The sequence below is a fragment of the Dermacentor albipictus genome, chromosome 5 (assembly GCF_038994185.2).
Source record: "Dermacentor albipictus isolate Rhodes 1998 colony chromosome 5, USDA_Dalb.pri_finalv2, whole genome shotgun sequence".
NCBI lineage: Eukaryota > Metazoa > Arthropoda > Arachnida > Ixodida > Ixodidae > Dermacentor > Dermacentor albipictus.
The window spans coordinates 30,652,331-30,676,154 of NC_091825.1; the positions used below are offsets into that span (position 1 = coordinate 30,652,331).

The 23,824-nt window shown below is 47.9% G+C and overlaps 1 protein-coding gene across 1 annotated transcript in view; it reads right to left on the minus strand.

The window, feature by feature from the left end:
• Nucleotides 1–339: 339 nt before the first annotated feature.
• LOC135913845 (glutathione S-transferase Mu 2-like) overlaps nt 340–23,824 on the minus strand; it is a 34,592-nt gene continuing 11,107 nt past the window's right edge. Inside the window, exons 2-4 of the mRNA XM_065446545.1 lie at nt 8,285–8,498; nt 4,808–4,999; nt 340–653 (exon numbers count right to left, since the gene is read on the minus strand). Of these exons, the coding sequence (XP_065302617.1) occupies nt 465–653; nt 4,808–4,999; nt 8,285–8,498 (595 nt within the window). The 3' untranslated portion in view covers nt 340–464. The remainder of the gene's footprint in view (nt 654–4,807; nt 5,000–8,284; nt 8,499–23,824) is intronic.

Sequence of the window (23,824 nt, forward strand, 5' to 3'; positions counted from 1 at the left end):
ACAGGCGCTGGTGAACAGCCGCTTGGCTATGTGATGTAACATCGGCCGTGATAGTTACTGCCCACTCCCTTTACGACGCCATTTTCGAAGCCACACGCACGACCCTTCGTAAGGGCGGCGATCACCTATGCTGCGAGCGAGCGCTAAAATCCCGCTATCCCTCGGTGAGCTTCCTCGTCGACAAACAGCTCTTCTAGATTCAAATGTCTGAGCCAAAGTGACCGTGAGTGAGAAAGGAGCGGTCGAAGCCGATACGGTTGGCGCCACCGTCAGCAAGAAAGTGGCGGCACAAAGTGAGCTACGTCGCAGGCGGTTCAGTAATTTCCGATGACGGCTTGATAAAAGCAAGAATGCTTTATTTTAAACAGTAAACGCAAAAGGTAGAACATTGTTGAAGCAAGGAAATCCACACAAAGAAAGAAAGGAAGAAAGAGAAAGGACATCTGCTCGCTCGACCGAATCGCTCAGCAGACGTCGGCGGGAGGCTTCTGCCCGGCAAGAACCTTGGCGTGAGGGGCCAAGATGGGCCAGGCCTTGAAGCGGTCAGACGAAAGGTACTCCTTCAGTCCCGGCAGGGCAGCCACGCGCTGACAGTATTCCTCTAGGGCAGGGAAGCCTGTGCGGAAGGTGCTTGGGCCCATCGTCTTGATGAACTGCGAGAAAAACAGTGACAATGCCTGCTTGACACTACCGCACACTAAAAACAAGAATTGTCTACGATCATTACATTCAGCCTGTACTAATCTATTGAGCGGAAACTTGAAGGATAACGATGAAGCTCAAGAAAATGTCAAGAATCCCGTCATGGATGAAATGCTGGGCGTAACTTCCACGGGGAGACAACGGTGTAGTTTAAAGGGAGCCTGAAACGATTTTGACGATCTTGTACAAACGTACAGAGTCGTTAGGGTAGGTCCTTTTGATCATTAATTGACGTGCTCCACGTAAAACGTGCAATATAATGTGATCAAAATATACATAATTACCGATCACAGCACGCCACTCGGCTGAGGTTTAAGCCACTCCTGACCAGGTAACGACTTCACGCGATAACGAAACTAGAGCGAGTTATCCCATTGGCTGCCCAGGGCGTCTCATCAATAATTTTTCAAACTTTTTAGCGAAGAAATGATCCAATTAGTTGGAATGTTCGTTCGTTTCTATAAAAGGGAAAATAACAGAAAGGGAATACACAAGGACAATTTATCACTACAATCATTACTTCCGGCAAGTGTAGTCTGCTTGTGTTACAACGTGCTCATTTTGTTGATGAGACCTCGAGGGTAATTCAGTGTTTGTCTCGATGTTTATTTTCAGGAGCACCATGGTTGGTCCTTGTCACGTCATGGGCTGCACACGTAGCGACTGGCAATATGTCAAGCAGCGACACTGTGTCCCTCTGCAAGGCAGCAGATGAGCGGAGTGGCTGCAGCGCATCGGACTGTCGGTATCCAATCGTCGTCAGGATTTGCGCGTTGACGGCCGTCACGTTTCAAGAGATGAGTGGAAGCGCGAACGTGAACGGTTGGCACGATGCAGCCACCTGGTGGCACATAAAGCTCAACGCACAGAGCTACTACAGCAGTAGCGAAGTGTATTTCTATTTTCCTGCTGGTGTAAATTTTCTCTAAACAGTTTTCTCTAAACGTTCAAAATGATTGACACTTGATAGATAAATAATAGCTCTTCGTTTGGCAGGTTAAGCTATGCGCCGCCAGGTGGCTAGAGCATGTAGACTGATCAGGCTGCTCATGTGCGTCTACGCTAAAAATCCTTTCTTATACCAATAGTAGTATGCAGGGGCTTTAGTTTACGCCTCCACCCATCCGTCAAAACGCCCAGGTCGCCTGTGGTTACCGCAATGGCGGAAGCGCTCTGCGATACTACGGAATGCTCGCAACGCACGCTGCTTCGATAGCTCTCGCATGGGATCGACTGCCAGGCGGCTGGCGGAGAGGTAGGAGAGGCTTCGTGCACTGGCTCCAAGACAACCGGCAGGGCGCGACACGACGTCGCATGACGACGCAGAACCAGTGAAGTCGGAGCTTAGCCCCGATCACACGGTGAACGAGTTGAGAAAATGCATGGCTATGGAGGACGGTAACTTGCAATTGTCCGTAGCTCTCTTAATATTGCTCTTAATATTGTACTCGACGCTTCACACAGATGGTGGTGCGAATGATTTACTGTAGTTGTACCCCACGCTTCTGCTAAATTTGTGCGAACAGATTAACGTTAAGCAGCAAGCCGACATTCGACTGGCAAAGAGGAAGAAACAGAATTGAGCATGCCGTATAAGGGAAGATGGTTGGTGGTCCGCTGGAGTTCTACTATGGTTGCTAAAAGAAGGGAAATGCAGTTCAGGACGACACGGAGGGAATTAGATGGTGTGATGAAATGAGGAAATACGCAGGCATATAATGAGGACATCCAGCACAAGAAAGCGGTAGTGGGGATCGCTGGATGGAGGAGAAATTCGACTGCTTCAGCTATCCATGGTGATTTAAGGGTCACTTGTCAGCTTTTATAGCGAAATCGATTATACAGACAGTCGTGGCCCATTCATGTCGTCGTGCTGTCCGGGAAACGACGGCGCACGCGCAGCCAGCGCGTGCACGGAAGTATAGAAGATCTTCACAGAGGCGCAGTGAGCTTGGCTGCAAAAACACCCCGCACCGCTCACTTTGTTAGGCAGGGAACACAGGGTAGCCCTCTGACCTCCGCTGCAAGCACGAGGTTTACGCGCGCTCATAACTTTGCTGCTGAGGACCGGTGTACATATTACGTCGTGGTGCGCACAATGGTGCTATCGGAAACGATAGTAAACGTCAATGTAACTATATATAATCATTTTACTAAGCGTCGAACGCCGACGGTTTTCCGATAGGCTTACCTCGCGAACCATGCAAGTGTGACGCTGGTAGCTAGCACAGCTTTCCTTACCGAGCCAGCATTGCGACACGCCTGGAGCTTTGCAGGGAGATTTTCCTGCTTTGTAGCAGTAGTTGCTTCGCTTGTGTCGTGCCATGTCGCGTCCGTGTATTAGAACACCGTGCTAGGGGCTCGAGCGCCGTGCTATACCTCGCTATCAATTTCAACATATTTGTTTCGCAGTACGGAACTACACTAAATATGGTGAAAAGACTTGTATTCCATAACTGTATGTTTGAATTCTGCAAATGCGGCTTCTTTATAGGTATCGTGTGCGGCCAAATTGGTAGGAGAACACCGTCGTGCAGAGATCACAGCGCTGAATAATTGAAGGCTGAGCATTGTGCGTGCAGACGTCCGCTACATGGAGAAATCGTCACAACGCCGATAACCGCGGAAGCGGAAGTGTGGAAGTTATGTGCGGAAGCTGGCTACGATATTGTTAACTTACGGGTTTTGCGGCAGATAGGACACCCATTGTATACAATCCGAATGAGCGCTCTTCATTTGGCCTGCCAGGGCCGTAGAGGTAGGTGTAAACGGGTGCTGACAGAATGGCTTAGCTCTGTTGCTGTCCAGCAGTGTTAAAACTATTTGCAATCATTAACGTAGAACGAACATGTGTCTTGTTAAGGGAAAGTGGCAAACGTACATAATCTCACAAACTGAAACGTTCCACAGGTAGACGTCGTTTGCTGCGTTTTTTATACTTTGGTAGTCCAGATAAGCAAGAGATGTCTGCAGCATTGGTGGGAAGAAAACGTGCAAGCGATTGATACGATCGGACCCGTTAAAGGCGAATATTAGCGGTACAAGGTATCCAATAGTTTTGAGGAAGAGAAAAAGGTTGAGATGTATACAAAATGCTAGAATGGAAAGGATGAATAGCATGCATCATTACCTCAAGCAGACTAGGTGGCTATTTGTCACAGCCCCGTTTCAAAGGGAATGCCAAAAATCAGCATCATTATGGAGATAGATAAAATGCGACTAAAGTCACGCAAATTTCGTTGGCGGCGCCGATTTGTGCTGTTAGCCTTCGCTTTTGTGCTGTTAGCCAATCCAACCATTTCTTGCTCAAGGAAAGCAGCATTATTCAAGCGGATCCGTTACTAAGCGGCCTGTTGCTGAAGTTCATTCGTGAATGGTCCTACATAGTTACTTCGTACTGCGTTCAGTTCGTGGACATTACGGCAGCAAACTCGCTATCATGAAATAAATTGTATCAATTTAACCTTCTAACACTGCTGGAAGAGGCATCCACTGCTCTGAGAACGTGTGAAAAATTGAACGCTCAACTTAAAAAAAATATAGGGCCGCAAGAGAAATGAGAGCGCTACGCTGACTGCGACCATCGCTTTCGTTTCTAGATAAAACACGCAGTGCATGTTGCTTGCCATAGTGCAGGTTCGCATAGATGAACGACCACTTTCGAAGTAGGTGATCCTTACGCTCTGCATTACACGGGCGTTCCCAGAGAAGGCGACCAATGCGTTAAAGTGATTCTTAAGCTCATATGGAAGAACCGTATAGCAAGTTGGCCGAGTCGGTACAATTGCATGTTGACCTGCAGGGCGAAGAAATAAGACTGGACACTAACAAGGACGCTCGTGTCGGCGTGCAGCGCTCATGTCGTGCCATCCTTATTAGAGCACCGTCGGTGTTCGCGCTTTAGGAAGTTCTCCTTTTTTCTCCCATTAACCTTTTCCCAACGTATGGTTAAGAGGATTATTCTTTTTTGGTTGACCACCGTATACTTCTCCCCGTCATTGATCTGACTCACTGGGAAACATCTCAATAAAACAAAATTGTGAGATGTGTTTCCTTTCGGTGTAACCTTCATTCAAACATCGGTGCTGATCTTGCAGCCACGTACCTGGAGAGCCTCGTAGAGGAGAAAGTCCACGTATGTGACACTCTTCCCTGCACCGAATGGCCCGTGCTTGGCCAGGTAAGTGTCGACCTGGCGCAGCTTGTCCGCGGTGTCGACCAGGAACTGGACCCGCTTCTCCTCAGTGCAGTCGGGACTGTAGCAGAGGCGTGCTGCAGCCCACACGATGTCGGAAGCCTGCGATTCGCACGAGGACAATGTGGAGGACAAAAATAAAAAAATAAATCAGGATAACGTTTTTTTTTGCACTCGTAAAAGTGCTGAAGTAAATCTAAAATGAACTATTGACGAAAGGTGGACGCGAGCCCAGATTATTAATGCATCATTTTAAACTTTTGGTCCTCTGAAGGACGAAGGCCTACGGTGGTCTCGAGCTACCTCGGTGGCGTTTAAGGTGTGAGACGGCAGGCTACCTGGTAATCCACATGTATAGCGCGAGAGTAGAGAAGGACGGAAAAGCAGGACGGGTTTGAATGGTTGTTTCTGTCATACCTTTGCGTCCTTGCTGTGCAGATCGCGGAGTTTAAAACAGTTCTATCTAATGGTGACACCTTTCTTGATCTGATCCCACCACTTAAATGGCTACTGCATTCTGCCGCGCATCTCTTACTTTAGCGCACATTGTTACGATGTTGGCGAACTTGGTATCTGCTGCAGAGCAGATACCAGGTTACACAATCTGTCCAATTGCAGTTCTTGCTCTTAAACTGAAGATTACATTGAATGATTTGACATGAGAAATCGAGTAGGACGGGTCATGCAAGGCATAAAATCGATATCAGGAGGCACTGGTGTATCTTATCAGGGAAATCATACACCTATATGGGTTATGGTATATGAGTAGTTGAAGATGCATGTTACACAGCGCAGTATGGACCAGGGACAAGTCATGACAGGACAAGGTGACGCGTGGGAGCTATGTTACATCCATTACAATGAATCGCCAACATGCCCAAATCCATTATCTCCTGTAGTTGTTAAAGATGCCCATTTTCTGACTTCGTCCCTAGTCAAAGATTACGATACTCCCTAATGTGAAGCTTGAGCGGAGCCCTATACCTGTATATATTTCGCGATATAATGGCTGGCGCGGACCATCCATCTTGTGCGGCACATCGTAAACTGAGTGAAGTATGGCGCGACTGTCTCGCTAATCGCCAGTTCGCGAGAGGCAGCGTGTGGGTGATGGGTGTGCGTGGTTAAGAGCAGCCGCCACAGATAGGCATCCGCTCAAGCAGCGCTTTGTTTCCATGTATGGTATCGGTGGCGTTAGCGGTGAGCAGACGAGGCACGTTACTGTGGCGCCATCATGTGGCCATCGTCACCGCAGTATGTTTTAACGCGATAGCGTTAAGGAGCTCGTGTCGCAGAAAAGCCGGTGTCGTCGGTGTCGGCGTCGGGTGTCGGCGGCGGTGTCGGCGTTTGCGGCGTTGACCGTGAGCGATAAATCACGGCATGCGCTTCATAAATAAAAAGCAACTTCCAAGATTGGCCCGGTGGGAATCGAACCAGGGTCTCCGGAGTGTGAGACGGAGACGCTACCACTCAGCCACGAGTTCGATGCTTCCAAGCGGTGCAAACGCGCCTCTAGTGAATGCGGTGTTGCCTTCGAAACGAGCCGTGGAAAGTTATACTGCGGTGTATATCGGTAATTATGAACATGTAACGTACAGAAGTCACAATTACACGAGTTGCGAAGTGCGTTTCCACTGCATTTCTTCTGCGCTTTCCGCACACGCAGAGCCATCTTGCGGCAAACACAGAAGACCCCCTCCTCTCAATGTACGGCGCTGCCCCGACAGGAGGCGCGCCGCGCGCGCATTGGGACCGCTGCCAGGCGCGTCGCGGGACTCCCTCTCCCCTGACGACGCTTCGCCGTGCTCCCGGTTTAGATTACTATCTATCTCTCTGCCCGTGCCGATCACGACGTTTGGCTGGCGTAGATCGTTTCCCCTCCGAGACACCGAGTTCTTTGGTTCGTTCCGTTCGCTCAGGCGCACGTTTCGTTGCCGCGCCGAACGCTGCGTTGCTCGACGCTCACCGCGTGATAGGTGGGCGCTAAGTCCGATGCGAGGCGCATCGTAAGTGATCGCTGTGCCGTAGCGCATTGTCTTATACCCCTTGGCGGGTCGACGGGAACGCTATCGCGTCCCACTCTTGAAGGCGAAGCTTAAGCGTCCTCCAATTTTTTTTTTCTTCTCACTCTTTCGCCATAGTCTCCTCTTCCGCTTCTCGTCTCATGATATCGCTGCACCCTCCTCCGCTTTTCTCCTTGCGCTCTCTTCATTATCGCCGCCTTTCATCACCCGCTGGGCTTCGCGTTCGCTCTTTCATTCTTCGCTGTGCTCGTTCGCTCAGTTACGCCGAGGACGCTAACGTAGGAACGGAATTTTAGATACGTCCGTTTACTGTCCTACGCACATTTCCAGCTTCATGTTTCTTAATGTAAAGCTTGCAGTTTGTTCGAGCGCTATTTGTGTGGTCGTTATATAGCTCAGTTGGTCACCTCCAGATTGCTTAGAGCTGACAGTATGCATCGATTGTGTACTCTTTATCAAGGGCAATGTACCCTGCGTCACAAATGTGTGCTCGCTGTAAGCGCTCTAACCCATTTCTATTCGTCTGGGAATTACTGCACCATGCACTGTACACAATTTCGCGCATTCACAAGCTATGCTGTCGTCATTGCGTATATCGCACCCACATCGTCTTTTTTTGGTGACAATGCAGATAACTGAGTGAACGTTGGGGAAAGCAAACCGCACGTGGCCAATTGAATATCAAATGCGGGAAGATATTCTAATGAAAAATGAAATACTATGGGAATATATTTTTTCATGGGAGTCCTTAAAGGGCCCCTCACCACGCCTCATCGCAAATTTCGGTTATACGCTGGAAGTTGTTACGTGTCCTGTAGGGAGCGATCTGCCGCAAAAATTTTTCAAGTCGGCTCATTAATACCCGAGATGGAAATATTTCAGTGCTACGAACCCATCATTTCAGCAGGCGGGCCCCACTGCATAGCGAGACTCCCTCTCCCCTCGCCCCGCCTAGGCTTCGCAAGCGAAATTCCTTCCCTGCGTTCTCCCTTGCCGGACCGCGAGGGTCGCGCGACACAAAGGTCACGGCCCTCGCCTTCATTTTTTTTCTCCTCGCTCTTTTTCGGCGCTACGCATTCCCGCTAACGGCTACGCGCGCGAGCTGTTGTTTCGTTCGCGCTGTGCACAAGGACACATGACTAGTGGTATAACCGACTATCCTGTCCCACCGGCGCTGACGTGTTTGGATCGCACAATTTAGCCACCACTGTCGTAGCCTGTCCTCGAGTATCCCGTTCCTGTTTACACAAGCTCGATCGACATTAATCTCAATGTGTGATGTATGAGGCGAAGAATATTTCTATTTAAATACTTTTTGACCAAGAAAGCGATTCTTGGTGGTTCATGCCCTGCCACACATCACCTGGTGCTCGAGCATTTCAACCCTGCGCACTGTTTCTTCGTCCTTTGGTGCTAGGCCATGCTTGCGTCCCAGGTAGCGCAGGATGGCCTGGCTATGAGTCATCCGCACGTCGCCATCGATGATGTACGGCAGGTTGGGGAAGTCCAGGTCCAGCTTGTACTTCACTGGCAGCCACTCGTCCATGCTGGGTTCCGGGCCATCGCCGAAGCCATACCTGTATTACGGTGAGAACATGCTTAGGATGGTTTCCGTTATTTTGTTTACATGAATCTCTCCTTGGCTCCTACAACTATCGACGTGTTGTTGCACACATGTTCGCCGCGTCCCGAAACTAGATCAATCTCACAACATCCGTAGTTATTAAGTGCGGCGCGCTTTTTTCCTTCTTCAGAGCTCCTTGTACTAGTCGCAAAACATTTAAAGCAGCGATAAACTAGTGCAATGCAAGCATATGCAATCTAACACGATGTCCTGATCAGCGCAGTGTTGAGTTTTGTGTTGAAAATTGCGAGCAGCATCTTCATTGTCAATGCAAACCCGTCTATACGTAGGAAAGCGCAGGCGTAACACGCACGCACGCACGCACGCACGCACGCACGCACGCACGCACGCACGCACGCACGCACGCACGCACGCACGCACGCACGCACGCACGCACGCACGCACGCACGCACGCACGCACGCACTAGAAGACAGGACGAGCGCTCGTCCTGTCTTCAAGTCTGCGTGTGTGTTACTTCGCGCGACAGACCAAGAATATGTTACCGCACGAACTCGCCGAACGTTCTACTCTTGAAATTATGACGGGAGCGAACGCTTGCTTTCTGGCTCTGAGTGCACCTTGGCTCTGAGTGGCGCAGGCGTAACACTCCCGTGGCTAGATCTAGTAAAACAAATACCCAAGATAGTGGACGAATTCATAGCCGCAGCAGTAACAACTGCTGGTGCAACCCACGTGTAATGCGAAGGTTGCGAGTTCGGCTCCCACCGGCGGCAAGCTATCTTTACGTTCACTTTAATATTTTATACACTTCAATTTACACCGAAGTTACATTCTTTAGGAGGAGTCACTCGTGTTTCCTTTGTAGCTTTGAGCTACCTTTGGGAGCACGACACTGCTCTTATGAAAAATGCGGTATTGCACAGGAAGAAAGCGTTGCGGGCAGAGAAGTAAAACGCTGCTGTGCTCGTAAATGTGCACAATATTTATTTATTTATTTATTTATTTATTCAGTACCCACAGGCGCCAAAGGGCATTACAGTGGGGGGAAGGGTTTAACAGAACAGGTATAAACTTCACAAATTTTTTTTTTTACCCGACGTGAGAAAAAACAACAAAAGTTCAACAGAACTTACAGAATTTTCAAAACACGGTAACTTATACATGGGCAAATTCAATCTAAAGGTAAAAAGAAATAGGCTAGTTGAGTCACTTCAACAGGGCAAAAAATACATCATTTGACACGACGTTGACGACACTGGCAGGTAACCTATTCCATTCCTGTATAGTTCTTGGAAAAAAATGTCTTCTTATACAGTTCTGTCTTGCATGGAACTTCTCGTACCTTTAGCGCATGATCCACGCGTTGTGATCGGTAATGAGGTGGCATTATGTATTTGTCCCTTTCTATACCAATTGTACCGTAGAATATGGAATGGAAAAGTTTCAGTCGTAGCCTTCTGCGTCGTACCTCCAAGGTATCCCATTTAAACTCTTCCTTAGCACTCGTAACGCTGAAATTAACTTTGTATCGACCTGACACGTACCGCACACCTAAATTCTGTACCCTCTCAAGTTTATGAATGTCACGTGCCGTCGGAGGGTCCCAAACTACACAGCCGTACTCAAGGACGGACCTTACGTACGTCTTGTACAGCAGCTCTCGTGTAGACGTGCTGAATGCTCTGGAGTTCCTACGAAGAAAACCTAACATTTTCCCTGCCTTAGCGGTTACATAGTTAACCTGCTTCTGCCATGATAATTCTGGGGTGTACCAAACACCTAGGTATTTAAACGCCAGTACGCCAGGAAGTACGCCAGGTTTGTAGCAAAGCAAGGAGGCGCTCTAATGACAGTGTCATATCCTACCTGAAACTATAGCGCGAAATTGCGCAATACGAATAGAAATACAGGACAGACACAGCGCCGACGTCGTACTAAAGAAAAATGAATTTGCGAGATTGCATAGTTCGATTCGAGGGAAAGCAGTAAGTCGGAATGCCAGTAAACTGCGTAAACACTCGGGACGCGCGCAGCGAATCTGCGCCGAACTGGAACACCGCAAGGCTTCACATATTTCGGTGATGTATAGCCGAGTCTAGTTAATTATCGGACAGAATACAAATATGGGCAAAGCGGTTGGAAAACGTAATGTGGCTGCTTCTGACTTCAGTTCATTTTGTATTGTTTCTTAATTGCGACAAAATGGGAAGCTTGGGTACTGAAAAGATCTACCTGATCATCGTAGCTAAAGAACACTAAGAAAATAGAATGCATATCTAGCGCGCCTTTAGGCGTGCTAGAAATAGGGAAGCTGACAGACTGACAGACGAGAAATTATTTGGTCCTAAGGGACTACGTTGTCGTAGTCGCGGACCGCACCAGCACCGGGGGCGGAAGAGCAGGATCTCCAGCGCTGTCGCAGGCCCTTTGGACAGCCCGAAGCTTGACCTGAAGCAGTAATATTGTTTTCGTCTGATACTTTCTTCGCTAACAGGGGATTTTGCTTAGAGCGTATATCACTTGGCTCTGGTGCCTGTGTTCGTTTCTTTGTTCCTGTACTCCATGTTACTGTGCAAATACAAAGCGCGTCGGAACCAATCCGACGTTGGCATCGTACTCGGTAGTCACAAAACATGTAAAGCCTCATCGAAACATAACACTTGGGTGATCCCTACGCGCTATAATATTTTCAAAATTTTTTAGGTTCAATGTATCACGAAACCGGAATAGGCAAGACTCCCCAAGTGGGTCCCTCGCCATCTACACGCGATTTGCTACGAAGCTACCCTTATTGTAAAGAGCACAATATGTATTCGGTATGACAAATATCCTTGTCTCGGGCGACAAGCATGCGGGCATATCTCGTACCGGAAATTAAATTTAGAACTCCTACCGAGCCTTCCAGATTGGATCACTCACATGTTTCATTTCTGCAAAGGGTACTTTAATTAAAGAGAAAGTAATCATAGCGATAGTAACTATACATAATTCAACGTTCAGTTGTTAGCCGAGCAGTGATTATAATACTTTTGCATAATGTCGGCCAGCGCTGCAATGAGTAAGTAGCTGGAAAGGAAACTCTGCAATTGACCATCTCTAAATTTTGGCTCTGGCGAATTGAAGCAGGTGGGATATCTTCGATTCAGTTACTGTTAAATATTATGCTCCGAAAAAGAAGAGAAGAAGACGAAGTTAGAAGCGAGCATGGAGCCGAGCGCGCGCCTGCATTTTTTTGAGCTGTTTTTTAGCAAGCGTCGAATAAAGAAGACGTTCTCTACTTCGGCTCCGCTTCCTGGTTTTCAACAAATGGTGCCGTGACCAGGATATCAGACCTACAGTTGAAGACCCCTAACGATGAAGCGAGCGTGGAGCCGAGCGCGCACCTGCATTTTTTGAGTTGTTTTTGCCAGCGTCGAATAAAGAAGACATTCTCTACTTCAGCTCCGCTTCCTGGTTTTCAACAGTTACAGCTTTTACCAGTTACCAGCTTTTACCTTTTAACTTACAGCGTTATACCTGTGTTGTTTATTGCTGGCGGAATCTTACCCAGAATTTTATTGATGGTGACCACACTACCCACAATCTTCCCACAGAAATCTTGGGCTATGTCAACCTGCTAGCTGCCTTGATGGAGGGCTGATGGAAATATTTGATGAGCATCTGCCACGAGAACGACGTCGACCGACGTCAGTAGCTGCTTCTTGATGAGTTGAACGGTTCTTCACCATTTTCTTCAAGGAGGAGGGTTCCCCCTTATCTCTTGGGCATTCCTTTGACGACGCTTAGTGGGGCCCCTGACAGTTTAGACACAAGTTTTAGCCCAGCAGATGTCTGGGGAGTGTAGCGCTGCAAAACGGGAACATATCGTAGACTTTCCACGGACGGCGCTCACAAGGCCGAATTTCTGGCATTTTCTGCACACAAGTCGCTTGGGAACAGAAGGCCCGACAGCATGTCGGAAATGACCTACATTTACATGCGACCGAAGGCAGTCATCTTTAAAGGGCCCCTCACCAAGCCCCATAGCACATTTTGATTATACGCTGAAAGTTGTTACTTGTCCTCTAGGGAGCGTTCTGTAGCAAACATTTTTCAAATCAGCTCATTAATAGCTGAGATAAACATATTTCAGTGTCGCGAAACTGAGTTCAGGAGGCGAGCTTCACCGCATAATATAGACGATGTCTCCACGTGCCCCGTCTAGCCTTCGCAAACGAAATTCCTTCCCCGCGTTCTCCCATACCAGACCTCAAAGGTAAACCTTGACGCATAGGCCACGTGCCCCGCCTGAATTTTTTTTTCTCCACTTTCTTGCGGCGCGGCGCACTCCCACTGACAAGCGTCGCGCGCGAGCTGTTGTGCAGCGCGGCAGAAGAAAGGAAAAGTGGGCAGAGATTGAGGAGCAGTTACATAGAGAACAAATAGGTGTGTATGCGGTTACAGAAATGCACCTTAGAGGCTCAGAAGAGCCGCCAGTTATTGCGAATTATGTTTGGGAAGGGTGCAACAGAAGGGTTGAAATCTGGGCCAGTTGGTACATACTTGAACGAAAAAACCAGTCAAAAACACAAAGCACAAGAGGAGAGGTTCACACCACAACGACTGCAGTATCAACTGAGGTTTATTAGAATCGGTGTAGTTTCAGCAAGGCCAGCAGAGCATGCGCAACAGCATCATCGCTAATCACATAGCATGAAAAAACAAGAAACGCTTCTATCGTGATCGACGTAGAAATTCAAGTTCTTTTTCAAGTAAGCGCACCGAGGTTGTACTAACGCAGTCATCACCTAATAAACTGATGTAGTACGCTTGTAGTATGCAATCGTTGTGGTGTGAACCTCTTTTGTCCTTTGTGTTTTTGACTGGTTTATTTCGTTCACGGGTGAAACAGAACTAAGTGGGAAAGAAAGGGAGGGGGAGTCGAAATGCTCATCCATCAGGGAGCCAAATGGAAAAGAGTAAATTCACAATGTCAAGAGCATCTTTGGTTATCAGTTAGAATGAGTGGGAAAGAAACTTGGCTGGGCGTTACGTATTTGTGGACCGGAAAAAATTGCACAGAGAAGAATAAAGAGTTAGTGGAATGCATAAGCGCTGATATTAAGGGTTTTGGCAATGGTGATGAAATTGTCCTATTAGGTGAAATGAATGCCCACATACAGGATTTAGATGGGTATACCGATAATAACGGGAAGTCAATGCTAGACCTTTGTGAGCAAGATAACCTCGTTATCGTGAACACAGGGCCTAAGTGTGAAGGGCAGATCACGTGGGAAATGGGAAACTGGCCATCAACCATTGATTACTGTCTGATGACAGAAGGAATTCATGATAAGTTGAGAGAAATGGTTATTGATGAGGAAGGGCATAGCAGCATAGGAAGTGACCATAAACGCATCATTTTGAAAATGGGATATGTAGTTGGGAAAGAGTAAGGAGAGCCAAATGGCCAGTCCAAATTTTAACACTAAACAAATAGCAAATATAGTCACTACAGTTGAGGATGAACTTGGAAAATGGCCAAGAGTGGGAATATGGTGAGCTTCTAAGCGTAATGACAGAAATACGGAAAGAGAAACAACATGTTCGTTGGAAAGGAAAAAATAAACCGAAAAGCTGGTGGAACAAAGAGATACGAGAAGCGATCGCCGAACGACAGAAAGCATCTCGAGAGCACAGGCAGGTGAAGAAGGCGCAGCTGCCGCAGGATGAAGTAACCAGTAACTGGGAAATATACCGAGAAAAAAGTCTATGGTTCAAATACTGGTGCAAGCAAGATTAAAAGGTGGAAGTGAACGTTGGTTGTCAGAAATACGTGAGAAAAAGGCCGCACCTAGAATATTTTGGAACCACATAAAATTATTAGGCAGGAAGTCAACAACAGTACAACAACATATCGTAGACGAAGATGAAAACAGACTGGAAGAAGGAGCGGTAATAAATTACATCCGAAAAGTAATAGCCGAATCTATCCAAGGCAATGACGAGGTTGTATTTGAAGGAGAAAAAGAGCATGAAAATGAAAGAGACCCAAGTGGAAAAGGAGCTGGTGCTGACAAATTTAAACTGGAAAAAAGCGGAAGAGAAAATTCCTAAACGCACAGCCACAGGGCTTGGTGAGGTTCTCGTTAGGCAGATAAATGAACTAGGACCAAAAAGTAAGGAAGCTCTGGTGAAAGCAGTGGAAAAAACTTTAAAAGAGACGAATACCAGACAGTTGGCGAAAAGTAGAATGGGTTTATAAAGGTAAGGGGGAGAAAGACAGAATTCACTCGTATAGATCGTTGACCATTACATCGGTAATGTACAGGCTAGCAATGCAGGCAATCAAATTCAACCTTCAAGTATGGGCAGAGAATAATGGAATTTTGGGTGAGTTTCAGAATGGCTTCAGAATAGGTAGGCGTTTGGATGATAACTTGTTTGTTCTTACTCAGTGTATTGAAATATCAAAAGCAGAAAGCAGACTGTTCTATATGTGGCCTTTTTCGACACAACAGGAGCCTACGGCAACGTAGACCGCAACATTTTGTGGGATATTCTGGAAGGGGAAGGCTTAAATAACGATTGTCTACAGCTTTTGATAGAGATTTACCTAGAAAATACCGTTTGAGTTGAGTGGGAAGCGATGAGGAGCGAGGAGAAAGTTGATATCAACAAGGGACTGAGGCAGGGGTGCCCTTTATCCCCGCTGCTGTTTATGATGTACATGGTGAGGATGGAGAGGGCGCTAGAAGGAAGTAATATCGGGTTGAATCTCTCATACAAACATGAGGGTGCAGTAGTAGAGCAGCAACTCCCAGGTTTATTTTATGCGGACGACATTGTGTTGCTAGCTAATAAGCGAAGTGATTTGCAACGTCTGGCTAATATCTGTGACAGGAAGGCAACAATTTAGGTTTGAAATTTGGTGTTAGAAAATCAGGTGTTATGGTATTCAATGAAAACAGTGAACAGACAGTGAAGATACAGGGCCAAGAAATACCTCGGGTAACAGAATATAAATACCTTGGAATATGGATAAACAAAGGCAATAGATATATAGAAACACTGGAAAAAACCATAACAGTAAAGAGGAAGAGAAATGCAGCCATAATGAAGCACAGAGCGCTATGGTAATACAATAAGTACGAGGTCCTCCGAGGTATGTGGAAAGGTGTAATGGTTCCAGGGTCTACTTTTGGAAATACAGTTGTTTGCTTTAAATCAGGGGTACAATCAGGACTCGACGGGAACCAAAGGTCAGTGGGTCGCCTCGCATTGGGCGCTCACGGGAAGACTACAAATGAAGCTGTGCAGGGGGATATGGGCTGGACTAGTATTGAAGTGAGGGAAGCTCGCAGTACAATTGAGTATGAAGAACGGCTAAGGAATATGGAAGAAAGTAAATGGGCTGGGAGGGTGTTGATTGATTGAAAAAACATTGATTCACAGTGGAGAAAAAGAACTAGGAAGCTTACCAGCAAGTATGCGGACTGTATGGTGGGCAACACAGCAACAAAGAAGGTCAAGCGGAAAGTCACAGGCTGAAATAATCTCATGGGTGGCGGCAATGAAAAAGAAACCTGCCATGAGTAACTACTTAAGAGGAGAAAACGAAATCAGGAAAGAAACCATTTATTATAACTCAAAGGGAAGCTCATTACTTTTCAAAGCGAGATCGGGATCCCTTAGAACACCCACCTATAAAGCGAGATATAAAAAGGAAGAACCAGCATGTGCTTGCTGCGGTAAAGCTAGGGAAACGACGGCGCATGTTTTATTAGAATGTGAAGACGTCTACCCAGCGGCCGATTTAGGCGCCACTGGCCTCCTTGAAGCCCTTGGGTTCAGCGGGAGCAGTGATAAAGCAAACATGTCCGTAATAGGCATTAGTAAGAGGCTATTGGAGGATTGGTGGAATAAATTGGGAAACGACAAAAAACAGACGTACAAAAGCACAGTTCGCAATAGGGGATCAGAAAATTTGGGCGTGGCACTTCATAGTGTTCTTTTTTTGCACTGTTTAATCTAGGTAGGACATTAGGCAGTGTAATAGCAAGAGCTTGGTGGCGCAACCCACCGTCTCGTTCCGAAGGGGACGCTCATAACATCCATCCATCCATGTGATTGTCCCGTTTCACGAAGCACATGATTTCGCGCGCTGTGCACAAGAACACCTGACTAGCGGTATAAGTCTGTGCTATACGAAAACTGAGGCAGCCACAAGTGGATCACAGAGCATGATCCCACGCTGGAACACGGTAGAAAATGAGTTGCGGTGTCTGCGCGCGCGGCTACACGACGTTGGAACAAGCAAAGGAAACGGAAGTACATCTCTCCTGTTGCGGTGCGAAGGAAAAGAAAAACACGCAGACATTCAGTTTGTGTGTCATTATTTCAATAAGGTTTAATTCATCTATTCTAGCAACATAATACACAAATAACATATGTTAGATTCAACAATTCTCGCAGTCGCATGTCACCACGAGTGACGTAACAGCGCGAATACGTGTACGTAGACGCACTAGCACTTGTGCGTCGTCCTCCGGCTTGGAGCCCGGTGGTCGCGAGGAGAAGGGAGAATGACATTCAGTTTGAAATGTCAGATCTTTCTGCGGCGCGCAGCGATGTAATACTTTGCAGACGCAATGGCTGACACGCATTGTATGCTCTGCGCTTGTCAGCTCTAAATGGCCAGACCTGGTGAGGGGCCCTTTAACAGGTCCTTCACCAGGTCTGGCCATTTCTGGTCAGACCTGGTCTGGACAAGGGACGATAACGCGCGATAACTATCGTGTCTACAAAGTATTACATCATTACGCGCCGCGGAAAGGTCAAGTTTCAATCCGAACGCCGTTTTCTTTTCTCCACGCGGCCACCGCGCTCCAACCCAGAGGACGACGTACTCGTGTACGGACGCCTACGTACTGGTGTGCGCAGTGTGACGTGGCTCGTCATGACACGCGACTTCGATAATAATTGAAGACAAAATCTGTTATCTGGCGAAATGTTGCTTGAATTGACGAATTGAAGTTTAGAGAAATAATAATAAGCACAAAGGGAATGCCAGCGTATTTTTTTGTTTCACTTCGCATCGAAGCAAGAGATTTACTTGCACTCCAACGGAGGCTGGTGGATCATGCCCGACGAGCAGCCACGCTCATTGGTGCCCTGGAATAGGGGCGCCAACCATGCATGCCGGAGATCGGCATCAACCATTAGAAGATGAAGACATCCGGCCCGACCGCTGAATTACTCTTCTAGGGCAATAAAGTTTACTTCCTCCTCCTCCTCCTCCTGCTTCTCACAAAAGTGTGGTCACGTGAGCAAGTACCGAAACTATGCCATTTTCTACCGTGTTCGTGTACCGTGATCATGCACTGCGATCCGCTTGTTCTGATTCAGTATTCGTGTAGCATTGAATTATACCGCTAGTCATCTGACCTTGTGCACAGCGCGCAAAATCGTGCACCACACGAAACCAGACAATTACAACAAGTCGTGCGCAGCACCGAAAGAAAAGAAACAAAGAGGAGAGAAAAATGAAGGCGGGGCCCGTGACGTATGCGTCACGCGATCCTCGACGTCCTATATAGGAGAATGCAGGGAAAGAATTTCGCTTTCGGAGGCTAGACGGGGCCAGTGGAGAGAGTCTCGCAATGCAGTGGAGCTCGCCTCCTGAAATCATGGATTCGCGGCACTGGAATATTTCTATCTTGTCTATTAATGAGCCGACATGAAACATTTTTGCGGCAGAACGCTCTCTAGAGGACACGTAACAACTTTAAGCGTGTAAGCGAAATTTGCTATAGGGGCCTGGTGAGGGGCCCTTTAAGCCCTTTAAAGACGATTTTTACTCATCTGAAATTTCCGACACGGACCACCTGTAGTACTTCGGTCCCATAATTGGCAGGCTTAATCAAAAAAGGTAAATCCTCGCCTGAGATGTCCGCATGAATGTGATATGACGCCTGTAGTAGCCTTTTTTTGCCAGCGGGATGTTGGTACGAACGTTCATGCCACCGAGGACCATGACAGGGCGCAGCGAGTCTGACGCCGAGGCTTAAGCGACGTCTACCACAACAACATTCTCCCGAGAGTTGACTCTTGCATCGCTTGAACTCGAGAGACTGTTGCCAAATGGCATTGAGGACGCAACTTGCCTGTTGAGAAGCCTCACGCTGTCGGAGGGTAGCGCAGATAGAAGAGGATGGTGCACTTCGGCGAACTCTGCAGAGTTTTCGTAGTAGATGTGCGCACAGAGGCCCTGAGCATCCGTCTCTTTGCTTTCTGACACAGGACAGCCACGTAGTCGTTGTCAGAGCTGTCATTGCTCTCAATCGAGTCTATCAAGGTAGGCTGGCTGTAGCTCGCTTCCTTGAGCCTGCCGACACGGACGCCGCTAAATCAGGTGGGAGTGCGGGTGGCTCCACTTCCGTTCCTGTCGAGCAGGAAAAAGTGTTTCCCGTAAGAGAGCGAGAATTACTAAAAAATCCTAGGGACTGAGAAACACTTATTAGTTTGAAGTATTCTTATTCGTTGAATCGGAAGGTAGAACTTCCCCTTTATTTAGTTTAGCTCCGAAACCCTACATTCTGCGCGTCCGTGCGACGTCATGGACTTCCATGAATTTTCGCATATTTGATCCGTCTTGATACAAAAAACGTTATAAAAACATGCTAGTCTGGTTATCCCACAACGAAGTGTAGTTCTTTAGCAACAAACAATGAAGTGCCCTCGAGTAGGTACTGTCAACCTACACGAAGTTCCGGTAAGCTAGGGCAAAAACCTAATGTAGCCGGAAACTGAATTTCATCATCGCGTTTATTCCGCTTACCGAGCTTCAGGTTGAACTGAAATTTGCTATTGTAGCGTTATTTGCTGATGCAGCTAATGTGTTCTTGACACCCTTGGCGTCTGGTTGCCAGTCAAAACCAGAGTGAACAGCTTCTCCAGGGGACGTGCGAAGACGCTGCGGCACCGGATCTGCACGGACAGCCGTAACCCGACTACGCGGGCAGTACCCTTTCTGGATAGCACGTGATCTCGCTCGCCTGTAGGGCCTATCGCGTTTCTTCACGCGATCAGCGCAGCCTCGACCATGGAACGATATACGAATAGGCGCCGGCACTTCGATCCGCGTACAGGCGCATCGTCATGACTGCACGTGCGGTTGCAAGGACGCGACCAAGTGCCGCGAGAAGCACCTCGCAATTTCTGTCCGCTACAGATCACCGGCTTTATAAGTAGGCGAAAAAAACGCGCCCAGTCATGGCACATCAGTGGAGTGATAATAGTGATTTTGAACGGATTTCGTAATGGGGTATTGTAGATGCAAGCGGGTCTAGCCTTGATATCGAGGGCAGCAACTGCTCCGTCTGAGCATTTCTTGCAGCACCGCTTGGTGATGTTACCTCATATCGAGCACACCACATTTATTAGGAATGCAAGACGAAGGCCATTGTAAGCTTCCTTTGTGCCTGCAAAAGTGCCTGTATTGCATCGTGTTCTTGAACAGAACCGAATGCTAGTGGTCAGAAGGAATTACCAGAAATAAAAAAATTGCGAAATGGCTGTTGTAATGATTGCAAGCTGTATGCTTGTCGGGGTCTTACTGTTACAATAATCTTATTTAAAGTGTTATTACCCAACTGTCGAAGCCGAAATGTCACATCGAAGAGATCTACATTACATACAAGCATCGCGTGATGAAACTCGCACTTGGAGAATACTCGTGCGCCAGATAAGCACTATGACGATTGCTATGTTAGCGGCATAAATTATGAACGAGTTATCTTGATCTTAAAGGGCCCCTGAAACGGTTCGGACAAATTTTGTAGGCGCGTAGGGAACAGCTTAAGCAGAACATTCGCACCACAATTTAAGTGAAGCGTTACGTATTAATGGAGCTCCAAGCGATTAGAAGTTACCCTCCTCCCTAGCTATGCTTTTCCTCCTCAACTCGCTCGCCGAGCGAGCGGCGCTAAGCTCCGCCTTCACTGGTTCAGCGTCACGATGCAACGTCACATCGTTCACTTCCGGTTGTTTAGGAGCACACCCCCTCCCGCGCGAGACCTCTCCGCTAGCCGCTTGGCCGTCGACCGAGAGCTATCGAAGCAGCGTGCGTTGCGAGCATTCTGTCGTAGCGCCGAACGTGTCCGGTACTCCGCTAAAAACAGGCAAGCTGGTCATTTCGGCAAATGACTGGAGGCATAAACTCAAGCTGATGAAGGAACTTTAGCGTAGACGTACGTGAGCAGCCTGATCGGTCTGCACGGTCCAGACACTTGCTGGCGCAGCGCTTAACCAGTCAAACAATGCGCTAATATTGCTCTAACCAAGTGTAAAACATTTTAAACATTTAAAAATCAACGTGTTGATGATTACACTCCTGCGAAAAATACACACCAGCAGCAAAGAATACACTTCGTTGCTGCTACTGTGTATGGTTGAGCTCTGTGCCACCAGGTGGCTGCACCGTGCAGACAGTTCACATTTGCCCTTCTGCTCATCTCGTGGCTCATCCCGGCACAGTCAAGCGGCCAGATCCTGTCCCCTTGCGCTTGCGTTTGCCCTAATACTGGACTCGCGGTTTGCAGGTCGCTAGGTATGCAGTCCACAAGGCAACAAAGTCGAATCATATGCTCGCGAAAAGACTGAGACCGACTCTGACCGCGGAGCTCTCGTCAAAATGGAGTACGTTGTAACACAAGCAGACGACACTTGCTGTGTGCCGGAAGTGCTGAAGTGTACTAAAAAACTATTCTTGTGTATTCTCTTTAAGTTATTTTCTTTTTACAAAAACAAAGTATCTAACATTCCAACTATTACGAGCATCATTTGTTCCCCATAAAGTTGGAAAAATTATCGACCACGCGCCCTGGTCAGCCAATCAGATAGCTCGCCCATGTGACGTAATATGGGTTATTTGCATCATATGGGTAGGGGCGGCTTAAAATTCCGCCGAGCAGTGCGCTGCGATCGGCAGCGATGTGTATTTTTAAAACCTTATAATAAATTACACGCTTTACGCAGAGCACTTAGATGCATCAATTAATGATCAGAAGAACCTACTCTAACGACTCAGTACGTTTGTAGAAAATCGCCAAAATCGTTTCAGGGTCCCTTTAAAGGGAAGGTGAAACACTTTTCGAAAAATAAAAGAGTTTTCTGCGGCATTCTACAGTTTTTAGTCCATTAAACAAGTAAATCCAGTTTAAAAAGGGCGGAAACAACCGCAAGCGGCTGTTTTTTTGCAAGAAAACGCGCACCAGCACCTCAGGGCATCGCGCGAACGCCGCTCTTGCCGGTGATTGGTCGGGACCGCTGTGACGTCATTCACGGGAATCGCCGATCGGCGCGGCCGTTACAGACCGTAGCACACTGTTCTCGTCTGGCTTCACGGATGAGTTGTAAGCATCATGGAACGTTCTCGCTGTCTCGGACAGCTTGTTCGAACAAGCTGTCCATGCTCGAACCGACAGCCGATACAGAAAACGATGGCGGCAACGCCGATTCTGAGTGTGCCAACAACGAGAACGATGTGTGCAGCTTCTCGCGCATTGGAAATATTAGCTGGTACGTATGTTTTTTTTTCATGTAGCTGCACGTTGTAATGACAGGATAGAAAACGCGCTAAAGTGTCACTGGGAACTTGCTGCTGGAAGTGCGTCGAAACACTAACTTTTCATTATATTGTAAACACGAGTGCGATTGCGCGATGCCGAGCACCTTGCTGCTGCTTGTCTAAAGTTCAGTGGTTTTTTACGTGTTGGTACACGATCGCGAACATAAGTACCACGTTTCAAAGCGCGCACATACAGTGCTGTGAGGTACAGTCATGGAAGTTGCTTATCATACGCATCTAGATCGAGATGGCCAGGGTGATAATATGTGCAATATTCAGACTATGGTTCAACGAGTTTGCGATTGTGGCTCGATCAAGAATCGGTATGCGTGCTGCATGCTGTATGATAGTGTTGACATACATACATTAGGCAGTTTTAGCACCGCCGTGTGGTAAACACGGTAACTTTACGGTAACTGCAACTGTACGTCGAATGTCGCCAGGCAAGCCTAGCAACGCTAGCAATAACGCGTTTCCGCATTGGTCGCAAGGCTATCCGGCTACGCTAAAGCTGTGTTAGCAGACGTTCATGGCTGCAAATGTTGGCATTTCTCGAGTGCATCAATGTGGGCACCGGAACACCGGAATTGGAATACCGATTGCCCGCATCGTGGTCAAGCTTCGATGATAATCACTGTCACGGAAATGTTCCGAGCGCAGCACAGTTGATTTCGTCTGCACGAAATTCTCTCTCCTCGAGGCACGGACCCACTGCGCCACTGCGCTGCAAGCTTGTCCTTCGGAAACATGTGAAACACCACATCGTCTCGCCCGCCTGTGTTCGCACAGCTGAATGCTGCACAGAACGAGGGCATGTTGGGCGCCCTTGGCTCCAGGCACTCACGCAGAACAGAAAGGAAGCACAGTTCACGAAAATCGCAAAAGAAAGCAAACGTCAGCGGCAGCAGATCTCTCGTAGCGTCGTTTAGTAATGCGCAGGACGGAAAGAAACACGCCAGCACATACCAGCACACCGGTCCGCCTGCACGCTCCCCGGGAATGACGTCATTCTCGCCGGTTCTGTCTTCCGGCTGCCTCCTCACCCGGCACTCCGGGAAGCGACGGGGGCAGGGGGCGGACACTCCGTATACATCCCATTGGCCGTTTTTGAGCAGACGCTCTTTCGACGCTAGCGCCAAGGTCCCCTTCAGTTACGGCCCTAATCAAGGGGCGACGCATTAGGCAAAATGGCGGCGCACATGATTGTTTACGTTGCCATGGCAACAGCAACAGCAGCCGCGCGGCGCCTCCTCTCCCAAACGTTTTTCTTTCCTTTTTGTTTTTATTATGCCGACCCGCTCCACTCTCTTTCTCTCTTTCCCCCATGTCGCGCGCGCCGCTCACTTTTTTTTTGTTTTTACCCGTAAGCGGCGCGTTTTTTTCTTTTTTATAGCGCGCTTGTTACCGCGCGCCACGCGCCAGCTCGCAAGCAATGCGCGCGCTACGCGGCGCATTGGCATTGCTTGCGAGCTGGCGCGTGGTGCGCCGTGGGCTATGCATTGGCACGCACGCAGTCTTGCCCATACTTATATTATACCAGCATGTGGCGGGACATAAAAAAATTCTACTTCCAACACAACAGATGTTTAGCCTCGCTTTATTGACTTCGTTTCCGAAAAGAGATTTTTCTTACAACGTGGTGTGATACACGCTCCAAAAATGAGCAAAAGTGAGAGGTGCATGACATATACAAGAGTACTAAAGACAA